Raw genomic sequence first — 20,287 nt, forward strand, 5'->3', positions numbered from 1 at the left:
ATGTACAAAAGTCCCGATTAAGTAAACTTTATGTAACACAGCTCTTGTGTACAATTTGAAAGTTGGTGGCCTTGCTCTGTCCTCCATACAAATCCTGTGCATGATCAACCAATTTTGAGGGACACATGAAATGAATGCAACTGCTTATTTCTTTCTTCGCACCTCTCAGAATTTGGCACTTATGCTCCAAAGTTGTTTCTGACCAGTTCTTTCAAAGCATACAAAAAGAAATCTATGCATAGAATTACATAATATTTGTGATGCAGCCATTCTAAGCAAATCACTTACTATTTTTGAAAAAGGTGACAACGAATGTAACAGATTGAGTTATACTGAATTTCTAGTCAGGACAAAGTATTACAAACCTATAATAAACAGTTCTAAAAGCTTCAATATGATACTTTATTGCAGCTGCATCAGGAACAATAGTCACATAACCACACATGGACTTTTAAAACCAAGTAAAATGATCCCTCCAGTGATTATGGTTGGCTTGTAATCATTCTGTTTAGAATTTTGCGAGAAAAATGCCAACATTCAATTATATTTAACAGGAATGAAATTACACAGAAGATAACCATTGCATTAAAAATCCAATCAGGCAAATACACATGCTGTCAGCCCATGAAAAAAATAACCACAGAGCATAGCCACTTTAGCTATGAAAAAAAAAAGAATGTAAAGGTGTATGATTTACATAAGTTTTCCACTTGTTTCTCAATTTTTGGCACTGATGAGTTATTACTTTAAAAAAAACCTCTAATAGATGGCTTGACCAAAGAAAGCAATAACTAAAAGGTATCCTCTCCAGGAAAAGACTCTTCATTCACTTTCCTTTCATTTGCATTGAGGACCAGTGTAGGAGCCACGACATCGGCACACGTTAGGCGCAATGCATTTCCCACCATGTCCACAAGGGATGTCACAAACCGCTACAAACAGAATAGTCAGTGTTATTAATCCAGAATCAATATTTTTAGTAGATGCCTATCATTGGAACAAAGATAAGAATGCAAATCCTTTTTACTTTAACTGTTTTTGTATTATAGAAAATTCTGATGGATGTATTGCATTTATTTCTGGGTTCTCCATGCACTGTCAGAACCCACCCACTGCTCCAAGTCAATTATCAAGTTCTAATCCCCCAATATCAGCCATATGAGGATTATGATTTTAGAACTGAGATGAAGAGAAATTTCTTTACTCCAAGGGCTGTGCTGTTTTCTGGAATTTTTTTTTATCTGAGAGGGCTTTGAATGCTCAATCATTGAATACATTCAAGATCAAAATCAAAAGATTTTTGTGCACTTAGGGAATCAAGAGATATTGAATAGGGTGTGAAAGTGGAGTTGACTTAGATTTTCTTATTAAACAATGGGTCCATGCTCCTATTTCTTACGAAAGCTGGCTGTTTATTTGCCAGAATTTCATCTGCTTCAATTGTATTATAGTTTCGAAGCAACAGTAGCAAAGGTGGGTTTTCGCATTCTGCACTTCTGTCATGAAAAAAACTCTGAAAAGAGGGCGCTAGCAATGACATGAAGAAAATATCTATTCTGCCATCTAATGATCTTCTTCATTCTTTCCAACTGATTGTATGAAGGTACAACACATTGACTTGCCAGTTTGTATGCAAGGAGGTACTGGTATGTGAAAAATATAGGTTGGAATTTTACCGCTCTGCCCACCACAGGAATCTGAGCGGGTGAGGGGTGGACAATGGAAAGGTCCATTGACCTCATGCAGGATTTTACAGTTTCGAGTCAAGCAAGGCCGTAAACTCCCGTCCATATTCTTTAAAAATATTACTGTACTATAAAATATCTCCAACATCAAAGCATGGTTGAGCCAGAACATTTTTCCACCTCCAAACCATGAAAATCAAATCCATTGCATTCAGTTCCTGCTAACAACTGTGCACACTTGCCTGAGATACAGGCCAATTCTCTGACCTCGCCTGTGGATGTGATTCTCCGGTCCTGCTACAGTGAATGGGGATTGGGCTGAGTGCCAAATTCTCCATTCTCCCTGGCAGCTGTGGCAGGATGTAAGACATCAGTGGATCCTGGCCACAGTTTATTTTCTTTGCCTCTTCCTCCAGTTAAGCCAAAGGCTGCAAAAATACAGTATCCTGTTCAACCTTCAACTGATCTTCAAAACCCATGAGTGCTAACATCCACCTCCACATTACTGCTGATCTTCACCTCTACTTTGTTCTGTCATCACTGTCCTGCTACAAACCTATAAAATCCACCACCCTGGCACCATAAACATGCATGTAGTCATTGTCACAAATTACACACATCATTATTAATGGGCTATGTTTTGTGGAAAGAATGTGGCAAAAATCCAGGGTGTCTCAATAACTAGAAGAGTGTATTATCCTGCTTGTGGATATTAGATATGAATGAATTTGTGAATTGATGTGTTATATAACAAGTTTTTTTTTAGGAATTGTCTAGTCAAATGGGTGAGAATTGTCAAGATGTGTCTTCATGATTTTATAAATGGGCTTTTTTGATACAGTGTGGTTTGTGCAATATAATTGAAAAGCAAAAATTGAGAAATGGGAAAAATTACACTTGAGCAATGAGGGAAAAGAAAACTAACAGATTCAATCAGAACAGTTTCATTTTGCCTTAACAACTGATTGAAAAATGTAATATAATGATCAAAAGTTTTTGGATCAATGATCCAGTCACAAATTGCGCTTAAATCTACATTAATTTTCAGAAGTGTCTGTTATGCTCAAGTTTCCACTCCAACTCATCTGCATATCACCAAACATAAATTCTGCCACGGACCGGCCTAACAGCATTTTAGAATTTAAAAATGGTAATCTGGTGTTGGTTTATTAATAGAACTGAAAATGGGCTTTTCATTAATACATTAATCAGAATGTCTTGTCCACCACATAACGTTAGCTGATCAAAAATGGCTTTAAAAAACTATACTGAACCGTTTACTCTTTACATTTGTGTGTAGCGTTCAGGGTGAGATTTTCCCTTGCATGCCCCAAGAATGAAAATTCCCAACTGAGGTCAATGGATCTTTAAATGATCCGCTGAATTTTCTGTCTTGCTCGTTATGATTCCTGCAATGGGACCGGAAAATCTCATCCTCAGATTCTAAGTAAATTAATCACTTAATTTTTAAAAGTGGCCTATTTGTGTCCTTCCATCAAAAAAAGTTACATTTTAAGAGCTCCTTTGTGATGATAATCCCTTTGCGGATCAATCTACAGAATAAGGGTCGCATGACCCAGGGAACCATTCGAGGAGCAGGGTGGGTCGTCACCTTGGTGAGTTCGAGTTTCTGTTCCAGAACCTTCTTGGGAGCTGACTGACAGCCATGATGCTGTAAGCCTCTGTATTATAATTATATGTAACTATTATAGCTCTAGCTCGTTAGAGGGGTCAGTTTTTGTTCAAAGTGTGCAGGAAGGTTTTTTAACTCAATATGTAGATAGGCCAACTAGAGGTGAGGCTATATTGGACTTGGTGCTGGGAAATGAGCCAGACCAGGTGCTAGACTTGGAAGTTGGTGTGCTTTTTGGTGATAGTGACCACAATTCGGTTACGTTCACCTTAGTGATGGAAAGGGATAGGCATGAACCTCGGGTCAGTAGTTTTAGCTGGGGGAAGGGTAATTATGAGGCCATTAGGAGAGAATTAGGAAGCATTGGTTGGACTAGGAGATTACAGGGACTAGGAACGTCTGAAATGTGGAGTTTTTTCAAGGAGCAGCTACTGTGGGTCTGTGATAGGTATGTCCCTGTCAGGCAAGGAGGAATTGGTAGGGCTAGGGAACCGTGGTGCACAAAAAAAGTTGATTTGTTGGTTAGGAAGAAGAAGGAGGCTTATGTTCGGATGAGGCTTGAGGGCTCGGGTAGTGCAGTAGAAAGCTTTAGATTGGCTAGGAGGGAGTTGAAGAGGGAGTTAAGAAGGGCTAGAAGAGGGCATGAGATGACTTTGGCTGATAGGATTAAGGAGAATCCTAAGGCGTTCTATAGGTATGTCAAGAATAGAAGGTTGGTCAGGGCAAGATTAGGGCCAGTTACAGACAGTAGGGGGAAGTTGTGTGTGGAACCGGAAGAGATTGGAGAGGCACTGAACCATTATTTCTCTTCGGTGTTCACGCAGGACGATATGAATGTAGCTGAGGAGGTCACTGGGGTGAAGGGGTGTAAAATAGAAAGTATTGTAGTTGATACAGAGGATGTGTTGGATATTCTAGATGGGTTGAAAATAGATAAGTCCCCTGGTCCAGACGGGATTTACCCTAGGATTCTATGGGAGGCAAGAGAGGTGATTGCAGAGCCACTGGCTCTGATCTTCAGGTCGTCGTTGGTCTCTGGTATAGTACCGGAAGATTGGAAGACAGCGAATGTTGTCCCATTGTTTAAGAAGGGGAGCAGAGACTTCCCTGGGAATTATAGACCAGTGAGTCTTACTTCTGTAGTGGGCAAGGTTTTAGAAAGAATTATTAGGGATAGGATTTATAGTTATTTGGAGAGTAATGAATTGATTAGAGATAGTCAGCATGGTTTTGTAGCGGGAAGGTCATGCCTTACTAACCTTATTGAGTTCTTTGAGAAGGTGACCAAAGAGGTGGATAGGGGTAAGGCAGTAGATGTGGTATATATGGATTTTAGTAAGGCGTTTGATAAGGTTCACCATGGTATGCTTCTGCAGAAAATGCAGATGTATGGGATTGGTGGTAATTTAGGTACTTGGATCAGGAATTGGTTAGCAGATAGGAGACAGAGGGTGGTGGTTGATGGTAATTATTCATCATGGAGTTCGGTTACGAGTGGTGTGCCTCAGGGATCTGTTTTGGGGCCACTGCTGTTCGTAATCTTTATTAATGATCTGGATGAGGGTATAGTTGGGTGGATTAGTAAGTTTGCTGATGACACCAAAGTCGGAGGTGTGGTAGATTGTGAGGAAGGGTGTCGAAGTTTGCAGGATGACTTGGACAGGTTGCAGAGCTGGGCCGCGAGGTGGCGGATGGAGTTTAGTGCGGAGAAGTGTGAGGTAATCCATTTCGGTAGGAATAACAGATGTGTTGAGTATAGGGCTAACGGGAGGACTTTGAATAGAGTGGAGGAGCAGAGGGATCTAGGTGTATGTGTACATAGATCCCTGAAAGTTGGGAATCAAGTAGATAAGGTTGTTAAGAAGGCGTACGGTGTCTTGGCGTTTATTGGTAGGGGGATTGAATTTAGGAGTCGCAGCGTCATGTTGCAACTGTACACAACTCTGGTGCGGCCGCACTTGGAGTACTGTGTGCAGTTCTGGTCCCCACATTACAGGAAGGATGTGGAGGCTTTGGAGAGGGTGCAGAGGAGGTTTACCAGGATGTTGCCTGGTATGCAGGGGAGGTCCTATGAGGAGAGACTGAGGGATTTGGGGTTGTTTTCACTGGAAAGAAGGCGGCTAAGAGGGGATCTTATAGAAACATATAAGATGATTAGAGGTTTAGATAGGGTGGATGGTGATAGCCTGTTTCCTCGGATGGAGAAATCTAGCACGAGGGGGCATGGCTTTAAATTAAGGGGGGGTAGTTATAGGACGGATGTCAGGGGCAGGTTCTTTACCCAGAGGGTGGTGAGGGACTGGAATGCCCTGCCTGCTGCAGTTGTAAATGCGCCTAGTTTGGGGGCGTTTAAGAGATTGGTGGATAGGTTTATGGACGAAAAGGGATTGGTTTAGATTAGTGGGTCAATGTTTTTTTTAAAAATAAGACTGGTCGGCGCAACATTGTGGGCCGAAGGGCCTGTTCCGCGCTGTAATGTTCTATGTTCTATGTTCTATATTTTGCCATTATTATTTAACTAACTAGTGAACTGGAATTATTACACCTTCAAAGGTTTGTAAATAGATGCAAGCTGTAGGAATGAGATTAATTCGATCTGGGGTCACAGTCAGTTTTGTAGTTGGGGCCCACTTCCAGTTTTTTTTTTAAATACTGGAAAAGACTTCAGATTTGCATCGAGCATAATGTGGGCTTGAAATCCCACTATCTTTTGTGCTGTTTTATTCAATTTGTGAATTACATGGAAAGACCGAGATAATATAGTAGAAACTCCTACCCAACATGTTTAATGTTTCCTCAATAAGACTAAATCAATAGTCATTGTTAACTATAATTAAAAATGGAATGTAATTGAGTGCATTCTTAATATATTTTTAAGAAGAAAAATAAACAAACAGTTAAACAGCTCTGGAAATCTCATTATTCCTCATCTTATATATCGGTATATAAAACAGTAAAGAACGTTATGTCTTAAAATGCAGATTTGGCCTTACCTAAATGGCAAGCTCCACCAACCCATCCATCTGGACAATTACAGATCCCCGGTGCCAAACAGCTTCCACCATTTCGACATCCCTGTGGACAAATTGCTGTTGGGCAGGTGGAGGGAGAGGAGACAGTACAGTTATACATTTTCAGGATTCCTAATTTCAAATAATGATGAAACTACTGCCATTTTCAGGAAAAAAAATGCCACTTAACCATGTGAACACCTAACAAACGATACAAGAATTTTACTTTACCTTTTGCTTTTCAAAAATAAAATTCCAACGCTAAAGTTCCCTTACCTTCCTGACATCTTGATCCCATCCAGCCAGAGGGACACAGGCACTTCACAACACTGTTAACAGCGATGCACTCTCCACCATTGAGGCAGCCACCATCACAAGTTGCTGAGTGGAGACAACATTTACATGAAATAAAGTTCTACAAATTTGAAAGATTTACATTTTTCTTACATAAGTTGTCATTTTATAAAGAATAGTTAGAATCCCACGTAGCCCATCTGTTCCATTATTCCTTTATTTCCCTTCCCATTACCCACCTATCTAAAAAAAACTATGAACCATATTTTTCAGAAAAAAGAAACTGAATGTTGCAAGCTTTGTTAATATTCAAAACAGTCAGCAAATTTTAGTTAGGAAGAAATAACCTGTGAATTGTGAATCACCATAAATTATTGGCTGGTTTCCACTGCTTTACCTTTGTCTCATTAACCTCAGTGTGTAGTTGTCACCTCACATTCCCAAAACTTTACGGGAAAGAAAATTAAAACCTAAATGTGCAATTGTATGTTTCACTAACAGGGCCATACCACAAAGAACAAAGAAAATTACAGCACAGGAACGGGTCCTTCAGCCCTCCAAGCCTGCATCGACTGTGCTGCCTGACTTAACTAAAACCCCCTACACTTCCAGGGACCATATCCCTCTATTTCCATCCCATTCGTGTACTTGTCAAGACGCCCCTTAAAAGTCACTACTGTATCCGCTTCCACTACTTTCCCCAGCAACAAGTTCCAGGCACCCACCATTCTCTGTGTAAAAAATCTGCCTCATACATCTCCTTTAAAACTCGCCCCTCGCATCTTAAACCAACGCCCCCTAGTAACTGACAATCTGGGAAAAAGCTTCTAACTATCCACTCTATCCATGCCTCTCATAATCTTGTAGACTTCTATTAGGTCTCCCCTCAACCTCCGTCGCTCCAGTGAGAACAAACCAAATTTCTCCAACGTCTCCTCATAGCTACTGCCCTCCATACCTGGCAACATCCTGGTAAATCTTTTCTGTACCCTCTCCAAAGCCTCCACATCTTTCTGGTAGTGTGGCGACCAGAGTTGAACACTATATTCCAAGTGCGGCCTCACTAAGTTTCTATAAAGCGTCAACATGACTTGCCAATTTTTAAACTCAATACCCCAGCCAATGAAGGCAAGCATGCCATATGCCTTCTTGACTACCTTCTCCACCTGCATTGCCACTTTCAGTGACTTGTGTACCTGTACACCCATGTCCCTTTGCCTATGAATACTCCTAAGGGTTCTGCCATTTACTGTATATTTCCTATCTATATTAGACCTTCCAAAGATTCCCCCTTGTATCAAAATCCAACTGTACATGTTGGCATAGTCTTAATTTCAATTTTACTCATCCAGGGACTCTGTGTACAAACTATAGAATGGAGCAAAGTTGGGATTCTTACCCAAGAAATACTTAAAAACTCCCAAAAAAATATTTGGAGTTTGTTCAATCATTACAAGGGCATTCTACAGCCTTACAACTCTCTACATAAAAGGATTTTCCTATTTTCTTTCATAAATCTCGCATCTTTAATTCTATTTCTATGTTCCTCATTCTAGACTTCACAAAAACATCAGGTACTGTTTATTTCTATCTACATCCCTTCCTAATTCATCATATATATAAGAACTGAAAATATTTGAATTAAAGCAGATCTGCACATAATACCCTATGCATTATGAAAATACTAGGTTTTAAAATTTATTCCATATATTTTCAACGCAATGTCTCTGACTTGAACTGGCAAAGCAAGATTGAAGGCATGTTGAACTAATAAGAACACCACAGTTCTACAGAGTACAGGTTAGTAATCTATCTATATGATATAACAAAGAACAAAAACAGCCCGGGAAACAGGCCCTTTGGCCCAACGAGCCCGCGCCGCCGTTTTAACATTACCAATCCCCCCTCCACCCATGAACCTTATCTATGCTTATGGCATTCCACATTGAGGGAAACTAATTTAGGGACAATTTATTACCTCCAATCAGCCTAATAGCACATCTTTGGAGTGTGGGAGGAAACCGGAGCACCTGGAGAAAACCCACGCAAGCACTGGGAGAATGCGCAAACTCCCACAGACACTGGCCCAAATCCATGTGTCTGCACAGCAAACAGTGATAGTCACTGAGCTGTCGTGTTGCCCAGCATCTAGTCCAGTTTAAGCGCACACTAACGACATGAAGCACTAGGCTATTCTCGAACACCCAAGAGCAGCCCAAGTACGACCCATCGCGTGTATGCCCCTCGTTGGACAACAAGGCGGACTGACTTAAAACCTGTGAATTAAAAGTGAAAAACATTAGTACCATTCCACATCCTTATACATTACCAGGGACATCCCAATGCTAATGAACCTTATTTAAAACAATCTCCTATATCCTCCCATCTCCAACCCACTCATGTGCCTGTCTAAGTAACTCTTAAACAACTCCAGCGTGCCTGCCTCCAACACCTTGCTTGGCAGAGCATTCCATACCCCCACTACCCTCTGTGTGAAAAACCTCCCTCTAATATCCATGTTATACCTCTCCCCCTCACCCTAAGCCCGTGGCCTCTCGTACTTGTGTCTCTAACATAGGAAACAGCTTACCTCTGTTTACTCTATCTATACCCTTCATAATCTTATATACCTCTATTAGATCCCCCCTCAGTTGCCGTCTTTCAAGGGAAAACAGCCCCAATTTGCTCAATCTTTCCTCATAACCCAGTCCTTTCATACCAGGCAACATCCTGGCAAACCTCCTCTGCACTCTCTCCAGAGTCTCCACGTCCTTTGGGTAGTAAGGTGACCAGAACTGGATGCAGTACTCCAAATGCGGCCTAACCAACATTGTATACAACTGCAACATTAGACTCCAGCTCTTATACTCTATACCCCTTCCTATAAAGGCTAACATACCATAGGCTTTTATCACAACCTTCTCCACTTGTACTGCCACCTTCAAAGACTTGTGCACTTGCACCCCCAGGTCCCGCTGCGTTTCTATACTCTTTATAGGTTTACCCTTTATCATATAACTTCCCCCTGCATTATTCCATCCAAAATGCAATACCTCACATTTATCCGGATTAAACTCCATTTGCCATATATCAGCCCAATATACCAGCCTATCTATATCCCATTGTATTGCCAGACACACTGCTCCTCACTGCCCGCCAATCCAGCCATCTTAGTGTCATCTGCAAATTTGCTGATCACACCACTTACTTCCTCTTCCAAGTCATATCATTCAGAATTGATAGCAACATTTTTATCTCATAAGAATATTAATTCAACTATGTTTCATATCTTTGGTGTTGTTGGAGCTGCACTCATCCAGGCAAGTGGAGAATATTCGATCACACTCCTGACTGGGGATCCATTGTGTTCATGTATTGAGCAGCAGGCTGAAAGGGAGGTTTCATTGGAGTTACATGTTATGCAATGTGCATTTCTGTAAATAAAGGGCTAGACTCCAATGTATTATCCTTCACCACCTGGCTATCTGGGTTTGGATGGGCAGGAAACTAATCAGAGGAAGCAGTTAAGAAGAAATGGATAAAACAGTATACAGCAGATCAAGGGCAAAATACTCTGCGTAGAAAAGGAAAGTCAGTAGTCCACAAATGGTGTTGAAATAATTAAATCAAAACAAATGGTGTTGAAATAATTAAAGTGATGCTGGAAGAAACCTCGTATTCTCAGCAGACCGATTGTTAACCCAACAAATTCAGAACAGCATCAACTGAATTTATAGAACATTGAATGTCACAGTCAAAGCAATAAAATGTCAGAAATGCTAACAAGCTGTGTGCTTTATGGGTGCAGTTAGATTACACCTAGTATATGATACTTATTCCCAGTTTCTGAGAAAACAGAGAAAGTAAGGCACTAGAGGCAGTGTAGAGAAGACCCGGCGAGCTGAATTTTAGTATCTGGCATCTAAATTAAGAAGGAAAACTCATTTTTTCAGCCTGGAAAGGGGGCAACTGGGAGTTGACCTTTTGAGGCTTACAAGTTTATTAAGAGACTGGATTAAGTAAATTCAGAATATTCCTTCACATTATAAGATAAGGGCACGGGAAGACTGGTTCAAACTCATTAACAAGAATCATTTTAGAACTGATATTTTCTTCAAACAGGTGACCAGTATATGAATTAGACTTTCCAGGTAGAAAAATCCAATCTCCATTCACCACCACCTTCCTCTGTATGGACAAACTTGTTTTCACATTGAACAACTTTTCTAACTCCACTCATTTCTTGCAAATAAAGGGTAATGATATGGGAACCCATATGGGCAATAGCTATGTCTTTTCAAAGAATATATGCAACATTCTTTGTGTCAGTCATACGCGTGGTGTGATGATATTGTCACTGAACTAGTAATCCAGAGATGTGGCGTGATGATCTGGGGGCCAGGGTTCAAATCCCATCACAGAAAATGGTAAAATTTGAATTCCATCAGATTTGGAATTAAAAATCTAATGCTGACCATGAAACCATTGATGATTGTTGTAAAACCCCATCTACAGAAGGAAATTTGCCATCTTTATCTGGTCTAGCCTACACGTTACTCCAGACCCACAGAAATGTGGTTGACTCTTAAATACCCAAGGATATTTTAAAAATCTGGTCCCTTCTTTCATCTTTTGAGGGACATCTTTGGTCCCACCTTTCACCTCTTGATGATCGATATTGTTTTCTGCTCTTGCCCTGAACTCGATAATTTAATTAAGTTTGTGTTCAATTTATATTCTCCCTTTGCCTTCACCTGGTACACCTTCAATTCTTCACTTTCACAATTTCTGTCTGAATTTCCGCGCAGCACAGTGACACAGTGGTTAGTACTGCTGCCTCCCACTGTCTGTGTGGAGTTTGCACATTCTCCCTGTGTCTGCATGAGTTTCCTTCGGGTGCTCTGGTTTCTACTCACAATCTAAAGATGTGAGAGTTAGGTGGATTGACCATGCTAAACTGCCCCTTAGTGTCAGTGGGACTAGTTAAAGTAAATGCAAGGTTATGGGGATAGGGCCAGACTGAGATTGTGGGAGATACAGACTCGATAGGCCAAATGGCCTCCTTCTGCACTGTAGGATTCTATGACTCTATGAATAGGTTATCAACTATATTATTATAGTATATCCATGATAATATATCTAAGTTACTTTAACCACATGCACTTGCAGTCCACTTCCTGTAAGGACTCTATTCCATTCTCCCAGTTTCTGCACCTCTTTGTCCTAATATAGACTAAGATAGTAATAACATCAAGGGTAGGGGGGAGGAAGAGTTTCTGAAGTGTAGCCAAGAGAGTTTTCTTGATCAGTGTGTTTCCAATACAATGAAGGGGGTAGAATCTATCTAGGGAATGAGATGGGTCAAGTGAACCAAGTGTCAGTATGGGAACATTTAGGAGATAGTGATCAAAAGATTAGCTTGCAGCAATCCAGAGGAGAAGTAATTAATTGAGTAAGGGCCAATTTCAATGGTGAATCAGGTCCAGTTAAATTGGAATCAAAAATTGGAAGGCAAAACTGGTACAGAATAATGGGCTGTCTTTAAACAGGGCATGTTCTGAGTACAGTTGAGCTACATTCCCATGAAGGAGAATGATAGGATAAACAAAATGATGTGGAGATAAGCAAATGTGGAGATGCTGGCATTGGACTGAGGTAAAACAGGAAGAAATCTCACAGTATCAGCTTAAAGTCTAACAGATTTATTTGTAGCAAATGCCCCACGCTTTTGGAACATGCTGTGCCTTCATCAGGTGGATGGGAGTTCTGATCACAAACATAACACAAAGACACAAAGTCAATTTACATGCATAATGGTTGGAATGTGAGTCTTTACAGCTAATCAATTCTTAAAGGTACAGACAATGTGAGTTGAGAGAGCGTCAAGCTTTAAGGTTAAAAGAATGTGTACTGTTTCCAGACAGGAAAGTTAGTGAGATTTTGCAAGTCCAGGCAAGTCACTGGGGTTACAAATAGTGCGACATGAACCCACAATCCCGGTTGAGGCCGTCCTCATGTATGCGGAACTTGGCTATCAGTCTCTGCTCAGTGACTCTGAGTTGTCGTGTGTCGTGAAGGCTGCCTTGGAGAACGTTTACCCGAAGATCAGAGGCCAAATGCCCACGACTGCTGAAGTGTTCCCCAACAGAAGAGAACAGTCTTGCCTGGTGAATGTCGAGCGGTGTTCATTCATCCGTTGTCGTAACGTCTGCATGGTCTCTCCTATGTACCATAGCGAGGGGGATTGAATATAAAAGTAGGGAGGTCTTGCTGCAGCTGTATAGGGCATTGGTGAGGCCGCAGCTGGAGTACTGTGTGCAGTTTTGGGCGCCGCACCTGCGCAAGGATATTTTGGCCCTGGAGGGAGTGCAGAGGAGGTTTACTAGGCTGATACCGGAGTTGAGGGGGTTGAGCTATGAGGAGAGGCTGAATAAACTAGGCTTGTACTCGTTAGAGTTTAGAAGAATGAGGGGAGATCTCATTGAGACGTATAAGATGATGAATGGGATGGATAGGATAGAGGTGGAAAGACTCTTCCCGCTCAAAAAAGACAGTAGGACTAGGGGGCACAGCCTCAAGATAAAGGGGGGGCGGTTCAGAACGGAGTTGAGGAGGAACTTCTTCACTCAAAGGGTGGTGAATCTCTGGAATTCTCTGCCCGTTGAAGTGGTGGAGGCTGCCTCGCTAAATATTTTTAAGAAGCGGGTTGATGGGTTCTTGATAAGAGAGGGGATTAAGGGTTATGGGGAGAGGGCGGGAAAGTGGAACTGAGCCACGACAGATCAGCCATGATCTTATTGAATGGCGGGGCAGGCTCGAAGGGCCAGATGGCCTACTCCTGCTCCTATTTCTTATGTTCTTATGTTCTTATGTTCTTATGTTCTTATGTACCAAGCCTCGGGGCATCCTTTCCTGCAGCGTATCAAGTAGACAACGTTGGCCGAGTTGCAAGAGTATGTACTATGTACCTGGTGGGTGGTATTCTCACCTGAGATGATAGCATCCGTGTCAGCAACCTCTGTAAGACGTGCCGATCATCGACACAGATCATCGACATCGTCTCAGGTAAGAACACCATCCACCAGGTACACAGTTCATTCTCTTGCAGCTCAGCCAACGTTGCCTACCTGATACGTTGCACGAAAGGATGTCCTGAGGCTTGGTACACTGGGGAGACCATGCAGACATTACAACAATGCTACACTTCAGAAACTCTTCCTCCTCCCTACCCTTGATGTTATTACTATCTTAGTCTATATTAGGACAAAGAGGTGCAGAAACTGGGATGAATGAACACCACTCGACAATCACCAGGCAAGACTGTTCTCTTCCTGTTGGGGAACACTTCAGCGGTCAGGGGCATTCGACCTCTGATCTTCGGGTAAGCATTCTGATACTCCAAAGCGGCCTTCACAACACATGACAGCGCACAGTTGCTGAGCAGAGACTGATAGCCAAGTTCCGCACAAATGAGGATGGCCTTAACTGGGATCTTGGGTTCATGTCACACTATCTGTAACCCCCATGACTTGCCTGTACTTGCAAAATCTCACTAACTTTCCTGTCTGGAAACAATACACCTTCTTTTAACCTGTGCTTAAAGCTCTCTCCACTCACATTGTCTGTACCTTTAAGAATTGATTAGCTATAAAGACTCACATTCCAACCACCCACCTGACGAAGGCACAGCATGTTCTGAAAGCTTGGGGCATTTGCTACAAGTAAACCTGTTGGACTTTAAGCTGGTGTTGAGATTTCTTTCTGAGATAAACAAAGCCAGAGCTTTCTCGATGACGAAAGAAATAGAGAATTAGATGAAGCAGGAAAGAAGTACCAATGACAGATGCCAGGGGAAGAATATAACTGACAAACAGGCTGAATGTAGAAAGTTTAGAGAGGAATTGGAAAAACAAGTAAGTGAACCAAAGAGCAAATATGAGCAGAGATGACAGCTAACATAAAAGGATTTAAAAAGTTTCCCTTGGGCCTATAAATAGCAAAAAAGTAATAGAGAATTAGATTGACGAAGGAAAAAAAAGAGATTGATGCATGCAGATAGAGATTGTGGCTGCGGTATTAAAATTAGGTCTTTGCATTTGCTTTATCAAGGAGGAAGATGCTTCCAAAATCATGGTGAAGGAGGAGGTGGTTAAGAAATTGGATGATTAAAAATTGATAAAGAGGAAATATTAGAAAGGTTGGCTGTACTTAAAAGTTGATGGACCACATCAACTGTATTTGAAAAAAATGAGAAACATAAGGGCAGAGATTGTAGAGGCACTGACCATAATCTTCTAATCCTCCTTAGATGTAGAGTGGTGCCAGAATTGTGAAGGTTACACCCTTGTAGAAAAAAGAGTGCAAGGAAAATTCCAGCATCCATAGGACAGTCAATGCAACCTCAATTGTGGCAAAGCTTTTAGAAATAATGATCTAGAACAAAATTAATAGTCACTTGGACAATAATGGATTAAGAAAAGCTAGCATGGATTTGTTAAGAGTCAATAATATTTAAATAAGTTGATGAGTTTTTGATAAGGCAGCAAAGATTAAGGGGTGGTAAATTAAGGGGTGGTAGTTATAGGACGGATGTCAGGGGTAGGTTCTTTACCCAGAGGGTGGTGAAGGATTGGAATGCCCTGCCTGCTGCGGTTGTAAATGCACCTAGTTTGGGGGCGTTTAAGAGATCTATGGATAGGTTTATGGACGAAAAGGGATTGGTTTAGATTAGTGGGTCAGTGTTTTTTTTTAAAAAAGATCTGGTCGGCGCAATATTGTGGGCCGAAGGGCCTGTTCTGCGCTGTAATGTTCTATGTTCTAAGACATTCGATGAAGATAATGTGGTTGTGTCTTCATGGACTTCCAAAAGACATTTGATAAATGCCATCTCATAGGCTTGTCAGCAAAGTTAAAACCAACAGCAACATGAATATAAAGTTGACTGATTGGCAGGATCTGAGGGTTGAATTGTGAAGAAAGGTGTTTTTTTCCAGACCGGAGGATTGGATACCAATCTCCAAGGGTTAATAAGATATTATCTAACACCTATGTCAATCTCTCCTTTGCCTTAATCTATCACTGTTGTTCTATTCTGCCCCTCTTCTTCCACCCACCTTTCCTACTATTTAATCCATTACATTTCTACTTCTCTTCAGCTCTGTACAAGGGTCATTTGGAGCCGAAACACTAAGTCTTTTTTTCTCTCCAAAGATACTGCCAGAACTGTTGAGTTTACCCAGCATTTTCTGTTTATATTTCAGATTTCCAGCATCCACAATATTTTGCTATGATTTAATATTAAGATCATTGCTTTCCTTGATATATACTAATGACCTAGACTTGGATATACAGGAAACAATTTCAAAATTAGCAGATAACACAAAACTTGGAAGTATTATGAACTGTGCGAACAGCAAATATAATTCAAGAGGTAATAGGTAGGTTGATGGAATGGGCAGACATGGCAGATGAAAAATAGTGCACAGAAATGTGAAGTGATACATTTTGGAGGAAGAATGAGGAGAGACAATATAAAGTAAAACATATAATTCAAGAGGTGCAGGAGTACAGGGACCAAGCATACGTTTGCACAAATCATGGAAGGTAGCAGGCAAAGGTCAAGAAAGTGGATAATATTATACAGTATTTTGGGTGTTACACAGGCACAGAGTACAATGCAAGGAGGTTATGGTAAACCTTAATAAAACATTGCTTGAATTGCAGTTTTCAAAAAGAAACTTATGAAGCTATGAAGCAGGATTTGCAATTAGCCGACTAACTCTTATGGAGAGCTAGCATGACAGGACATGCTGAAAAGCCCCCTTCTGAGCTGTAACCATTCTATTATTCTATGATTTCCTTCATATAAATTCTAATGGTGTAAACTTCCATACCAGTGTTTCCATTATGTTTCTTTCAACTGAGGTCACCTGATATTGTAATAAGGTTCTCCACCTTGTCCTTTCTATTTCTAGCACTTCTGTTCTCATCTCTTTCCCCACTTCCCTCCTATATGTTTCCTTTGACCCTCAATTTCCAGTCACCAGCCTAACCAGTCAACGGATTTTTTCCAGTCATTCCTATCACTTCCACAACTGAACACATCTTGCTCTCCCCTCCCCTTTCAGCATTCTGAATGGACCATTCCACTCGGTAATCACACTGAACAGCACCTCCCTTTCCCAATGCATTTTCCTATGCAAGTGCAAGAGATGCAAGACATGTCCTTTTACCCCCCTTCTTTACCACCATGCAGGACACCAATATACTTTTCAGGTGAAATAGATATTTTTAATATACTGTATTTGCTGCTCACATTCAGTCCATAAGCATGATCTGTTAATTTGAATGCTCCACTCCCAGTCTGTGCTAGTGAAGTTCAATGTTTGCCCGAAGAGTAGCACCCCATCGTCCAATGCAGCTCTTTACAGCTTTCCATACTCTACATTATGTTCAACAATTTCAAATTATAACGTCTGCCCCATTTTCTTCAGAATTTGCAGATGATAGTCATTGATAATGGTTCTGCTTCACTCATTTTTCACCTCTTTAGATCAATCCTGTACATTACCATTGTATTTAGGGCAGCAGTGGTTAGCACTGCTGCCTCATAAAGCCAGGGACCTGGGTTTGATTCCCGGCCTTGGGTTGCTGTATGTGTGGAGTCTGCAATGATCTCCCATGTCTGCATGGGTTTCTCCAGATGCTCCAATTTTCTCCCACAGTCCAAAAGATGTGCTGGTTAGGTGCACTAGCCATGCTAAATTCTCCTTCAGCGTACCTGAACAGATGCCAGAGTGTGGCGACCGGGAATTTTCATAGTAACTTCATTGCAGTATTAATGTAAGCCTACTTATGAAACTAATAAATAAACTTAAACTTAATTTGCCTTGCACCATGTTATTTGATCACTCCTGCCTGCCAACCTTCCATTCTGTCTTTCTCCACCTCCTCCTTTCCCTATCTATTAGCTTAAAACTGGTTTGAACTCCTGATGAAGTTTCTCTTGCTGAAAAAGCCACCACCCAGACCTTTTGAATATATCCAGCTCTCCCTATTTTACTTTCAATTTAAGAAGGCTCACAACACCAAGTTAAAGTCCAACAGGTTTATTTGTATCAGGAGCACTGCTCCTTCATCAGGTGAGTGAGACTTGAGTGGGTTCATGATCTGTAATCCTTTCAGGGATCTTGTCTGCTTTCTTGCATCTTTGTAGAAACTTGATGTCTGTGAAGTAGCAGCGCTCCGAAAGCTCGTGATACGAAAATAAACCTGTTGGTCTTTAAACTGGTGTTGTGAGGCTGCCTACTGCGCCCAGCTCAATCCAACACCGGAACCACCACATAACTTTTTTCCGGAGCAGGTGGTCCCAGACAGACAGAGAGGGTACAGAGAAACAACAACTAGCAAATCTCGAGGAAATTCACTGTTGGCAACAATAACTCCGGGTGAACTCCAGGTGCATTACAAACAGACAAGGTGATGCTTAATGTGAGTGAATAGGTTTGTCCGGTAAGCAAAGTAAAAAATAAGTATCCACATGAGTAGCCCTTTGCTCTTTATAATAATCAGTTGATGCGCTCTCTCATATTATGTACCTTTATGGCAGTATCTTCCTCCAACTCCAGTAGGACATCGACACTTCCCGGGGCGCAGACACTCTCCGCCGTTCTTGCATTTCGGATAACAAGTTACTGGAATCATATTGGATTAGATGTAAGTATGATTCCCTCCATAGTACAGGCATAGAAATCAGAATGCCACACTTAAACAACTGGCCTTTTATCAGCGCGACAGATTTAAACAGTATTCAGGCGAAGAGAGAATCAATCCGAATATATATACTTCCCAAACGCAACTCTCAAGTCCTTGAACTTTACAATGAAGATATTTTCTGTTATTGAGTGCAGACGGCGGTGAACCGCTGACCAATTTGCTACATTGCCACAAATGCTTTTAAAACCCCATACAGTCCAGACAACAGCGAGCTAGCGTCCCGGCGTGAACTTAAATTTATGGAACTTCGCCTACCTACTGCTCATTCATTACTGATTTAACCTCTTCATTCATTCACCTTCATCATAGAAAATCAAATCGAATAATTCACCATCAGGATTTAGTTGAAGATCTTCCCCCACCCCAACAGATCATGTTTTTAAAATATATATTTAATTTTGAATCTATTATCGATACTGAACAGTTTTTTTCAGAAACGTTGCTCTTCTTATTCTTCAATTACAATATTGTATACAATATTCAATACAAACAAGTTCTACAATTAATCGTAAAAGTATAAAGTTAAAAAAGTTTTTAAAATATTTACAGTCACAAGTAGTCTTATATCAACATTGCAGTGAAGTTACTGTGAAAATTCCCTGGTATATTTGAAGTTTCTTCCCCGATTAACGATATTATCTTCTAAAATCAGAATACCTGGGGGTAAGTATCGAACTAAATCTAAATGGTGAAATTGGTCTGAAGTTGAGCCGCCCTGTTCCTGGAATTTTAAAATGTAACGCCGTCTGAAATGCAAGTGTTGGATTTACCATACTGGCAGAGGTCGCCCTCGTATCCCCGGGAACAAAAGCAGGTGTTGTTCCGGATACACAGCCCCACATGTTGACAGGGAGGCTCGCACTTCGCTTTGGGGTCGAAAACAAAAGGAACCACCACTCCACGTGATGCTTTCGAGCGAGCCTCACACAGCTCCAATGGCAGCAAGGCCAAACACTGCGAAAGGAACAAGACTGCACCCAGCCGTGTGATCTGCACTTCCATTCTGCTTGCGGCTGCCCGTCGCCTGGTCTGAACTGAAAGTGCCTCTGATTTCTCTCGGGAAGTTTCAGCCCCTTTGAAAACTTCTGCCGACCTCCCCACGGGTCCTGCCACACATTCCAATTGGTTGGTTGCAGAGTGACTTCAAGCCAGTTTGGGAAAACTGGCAGGGGAAAAAGGGAGCTCGATGAATAATGCAAAAGCAGGGCCAAGCACTGCCAGTTAGAGGCTATGGAGGACTTGTAGAGGTTTTAACGCACGATTAAATTTTCATATATTTTTACACATAACTGACACATTATCCTAAAGAGAATGGCAATCTGTAGCAGCTGGAAGAAAATCCCAAAATTTAAGATATGTTTTTGTTTGTACAATCATCTGGACAAAACAGCACCAAATTATCAATGAATACTAATAAATACTAAACAGTAAACTATATTTTTAAAACAAGTTAATAAAAACATGATTATTTTGGTTATCAAATATTTGTCCAACCAATGTGATTTTATTACATTAATGATCTAGAAATAGATATATAGGTTCCACATGTACACTAAATAATTGGTTAAAATAAGACTGCAAATTACGATTGTTTTTGATAAATTTAAATGATTTACACATTTTAATACAGCTTCAGCATTATATAAAATTTATTTTTGCTCTAAATGTAAGTGTTGTAGAACATTATTCATCTTTAAACTATATGCTGACCGTGTCCTTGTTTTTTTATGATACTAAGAGTGGGTGTGTACATAAAGCTTTAGTTTATGATCAGGTGCTTAAATACTAGCATTATCTTCTTCCGAAATATTTAACCCTGGATTTTAGAGAGACAAACAAACATTTGTCTCCTTAAACGGTGTCAGCCTGAGTGTATATTCATTCATAAC

The 20,287-nt window shown here is 40.9% G+C and overlaps 1 protein-coding gene across 1 annotated transcript; it reads right to left on the bottom strand.

Moving 5' to 3' along the window:
• Positions 1-378: 378 nt before the first annotated feature.
• Positions 379-19,507, bottom strand: seraf (Schwann cell-specific EGF-like repeat autocrine factor). The gene is made up of 5 exons (XM_080216613.1): positions 19,169-19,507; positions 18,221-18,316; positions 6,606-6,710; positions 6,312-6,407; positions 379-932 (listed from the first exon to the last, which is right to left on the bottom strand). The coding sequence occupies exons 1-5, from the start codon at positions 19,398-19,400 to the stop codon at positions 838-840; spliced, it is 624 nt and encodes a 207-aa protein (XP_080072739.1). The 5' UTR covers positions 19,401-19,507; the 3' UTR covers positions 379-837.
• Positions 19,508-20,287: the final 780 nt, after the last annotated feature.

The sequence above is a fragment of the Carcharhinus amblyrhynchos genome, chromosome 2 (genome assembly GCF_965287045.1).
Source record: "Carcharhinus amblyrhynchos chromosome 2, sCarAmb.v2.hapA, whole genome shotgun sequence".
NCBI lineage: Eukaryota > Metazoa > Chordata > Chondrichthyes > Carcharhiniformes > Carcharhinidae > Carcharhinus > Carcharhinus amblyrhynchos.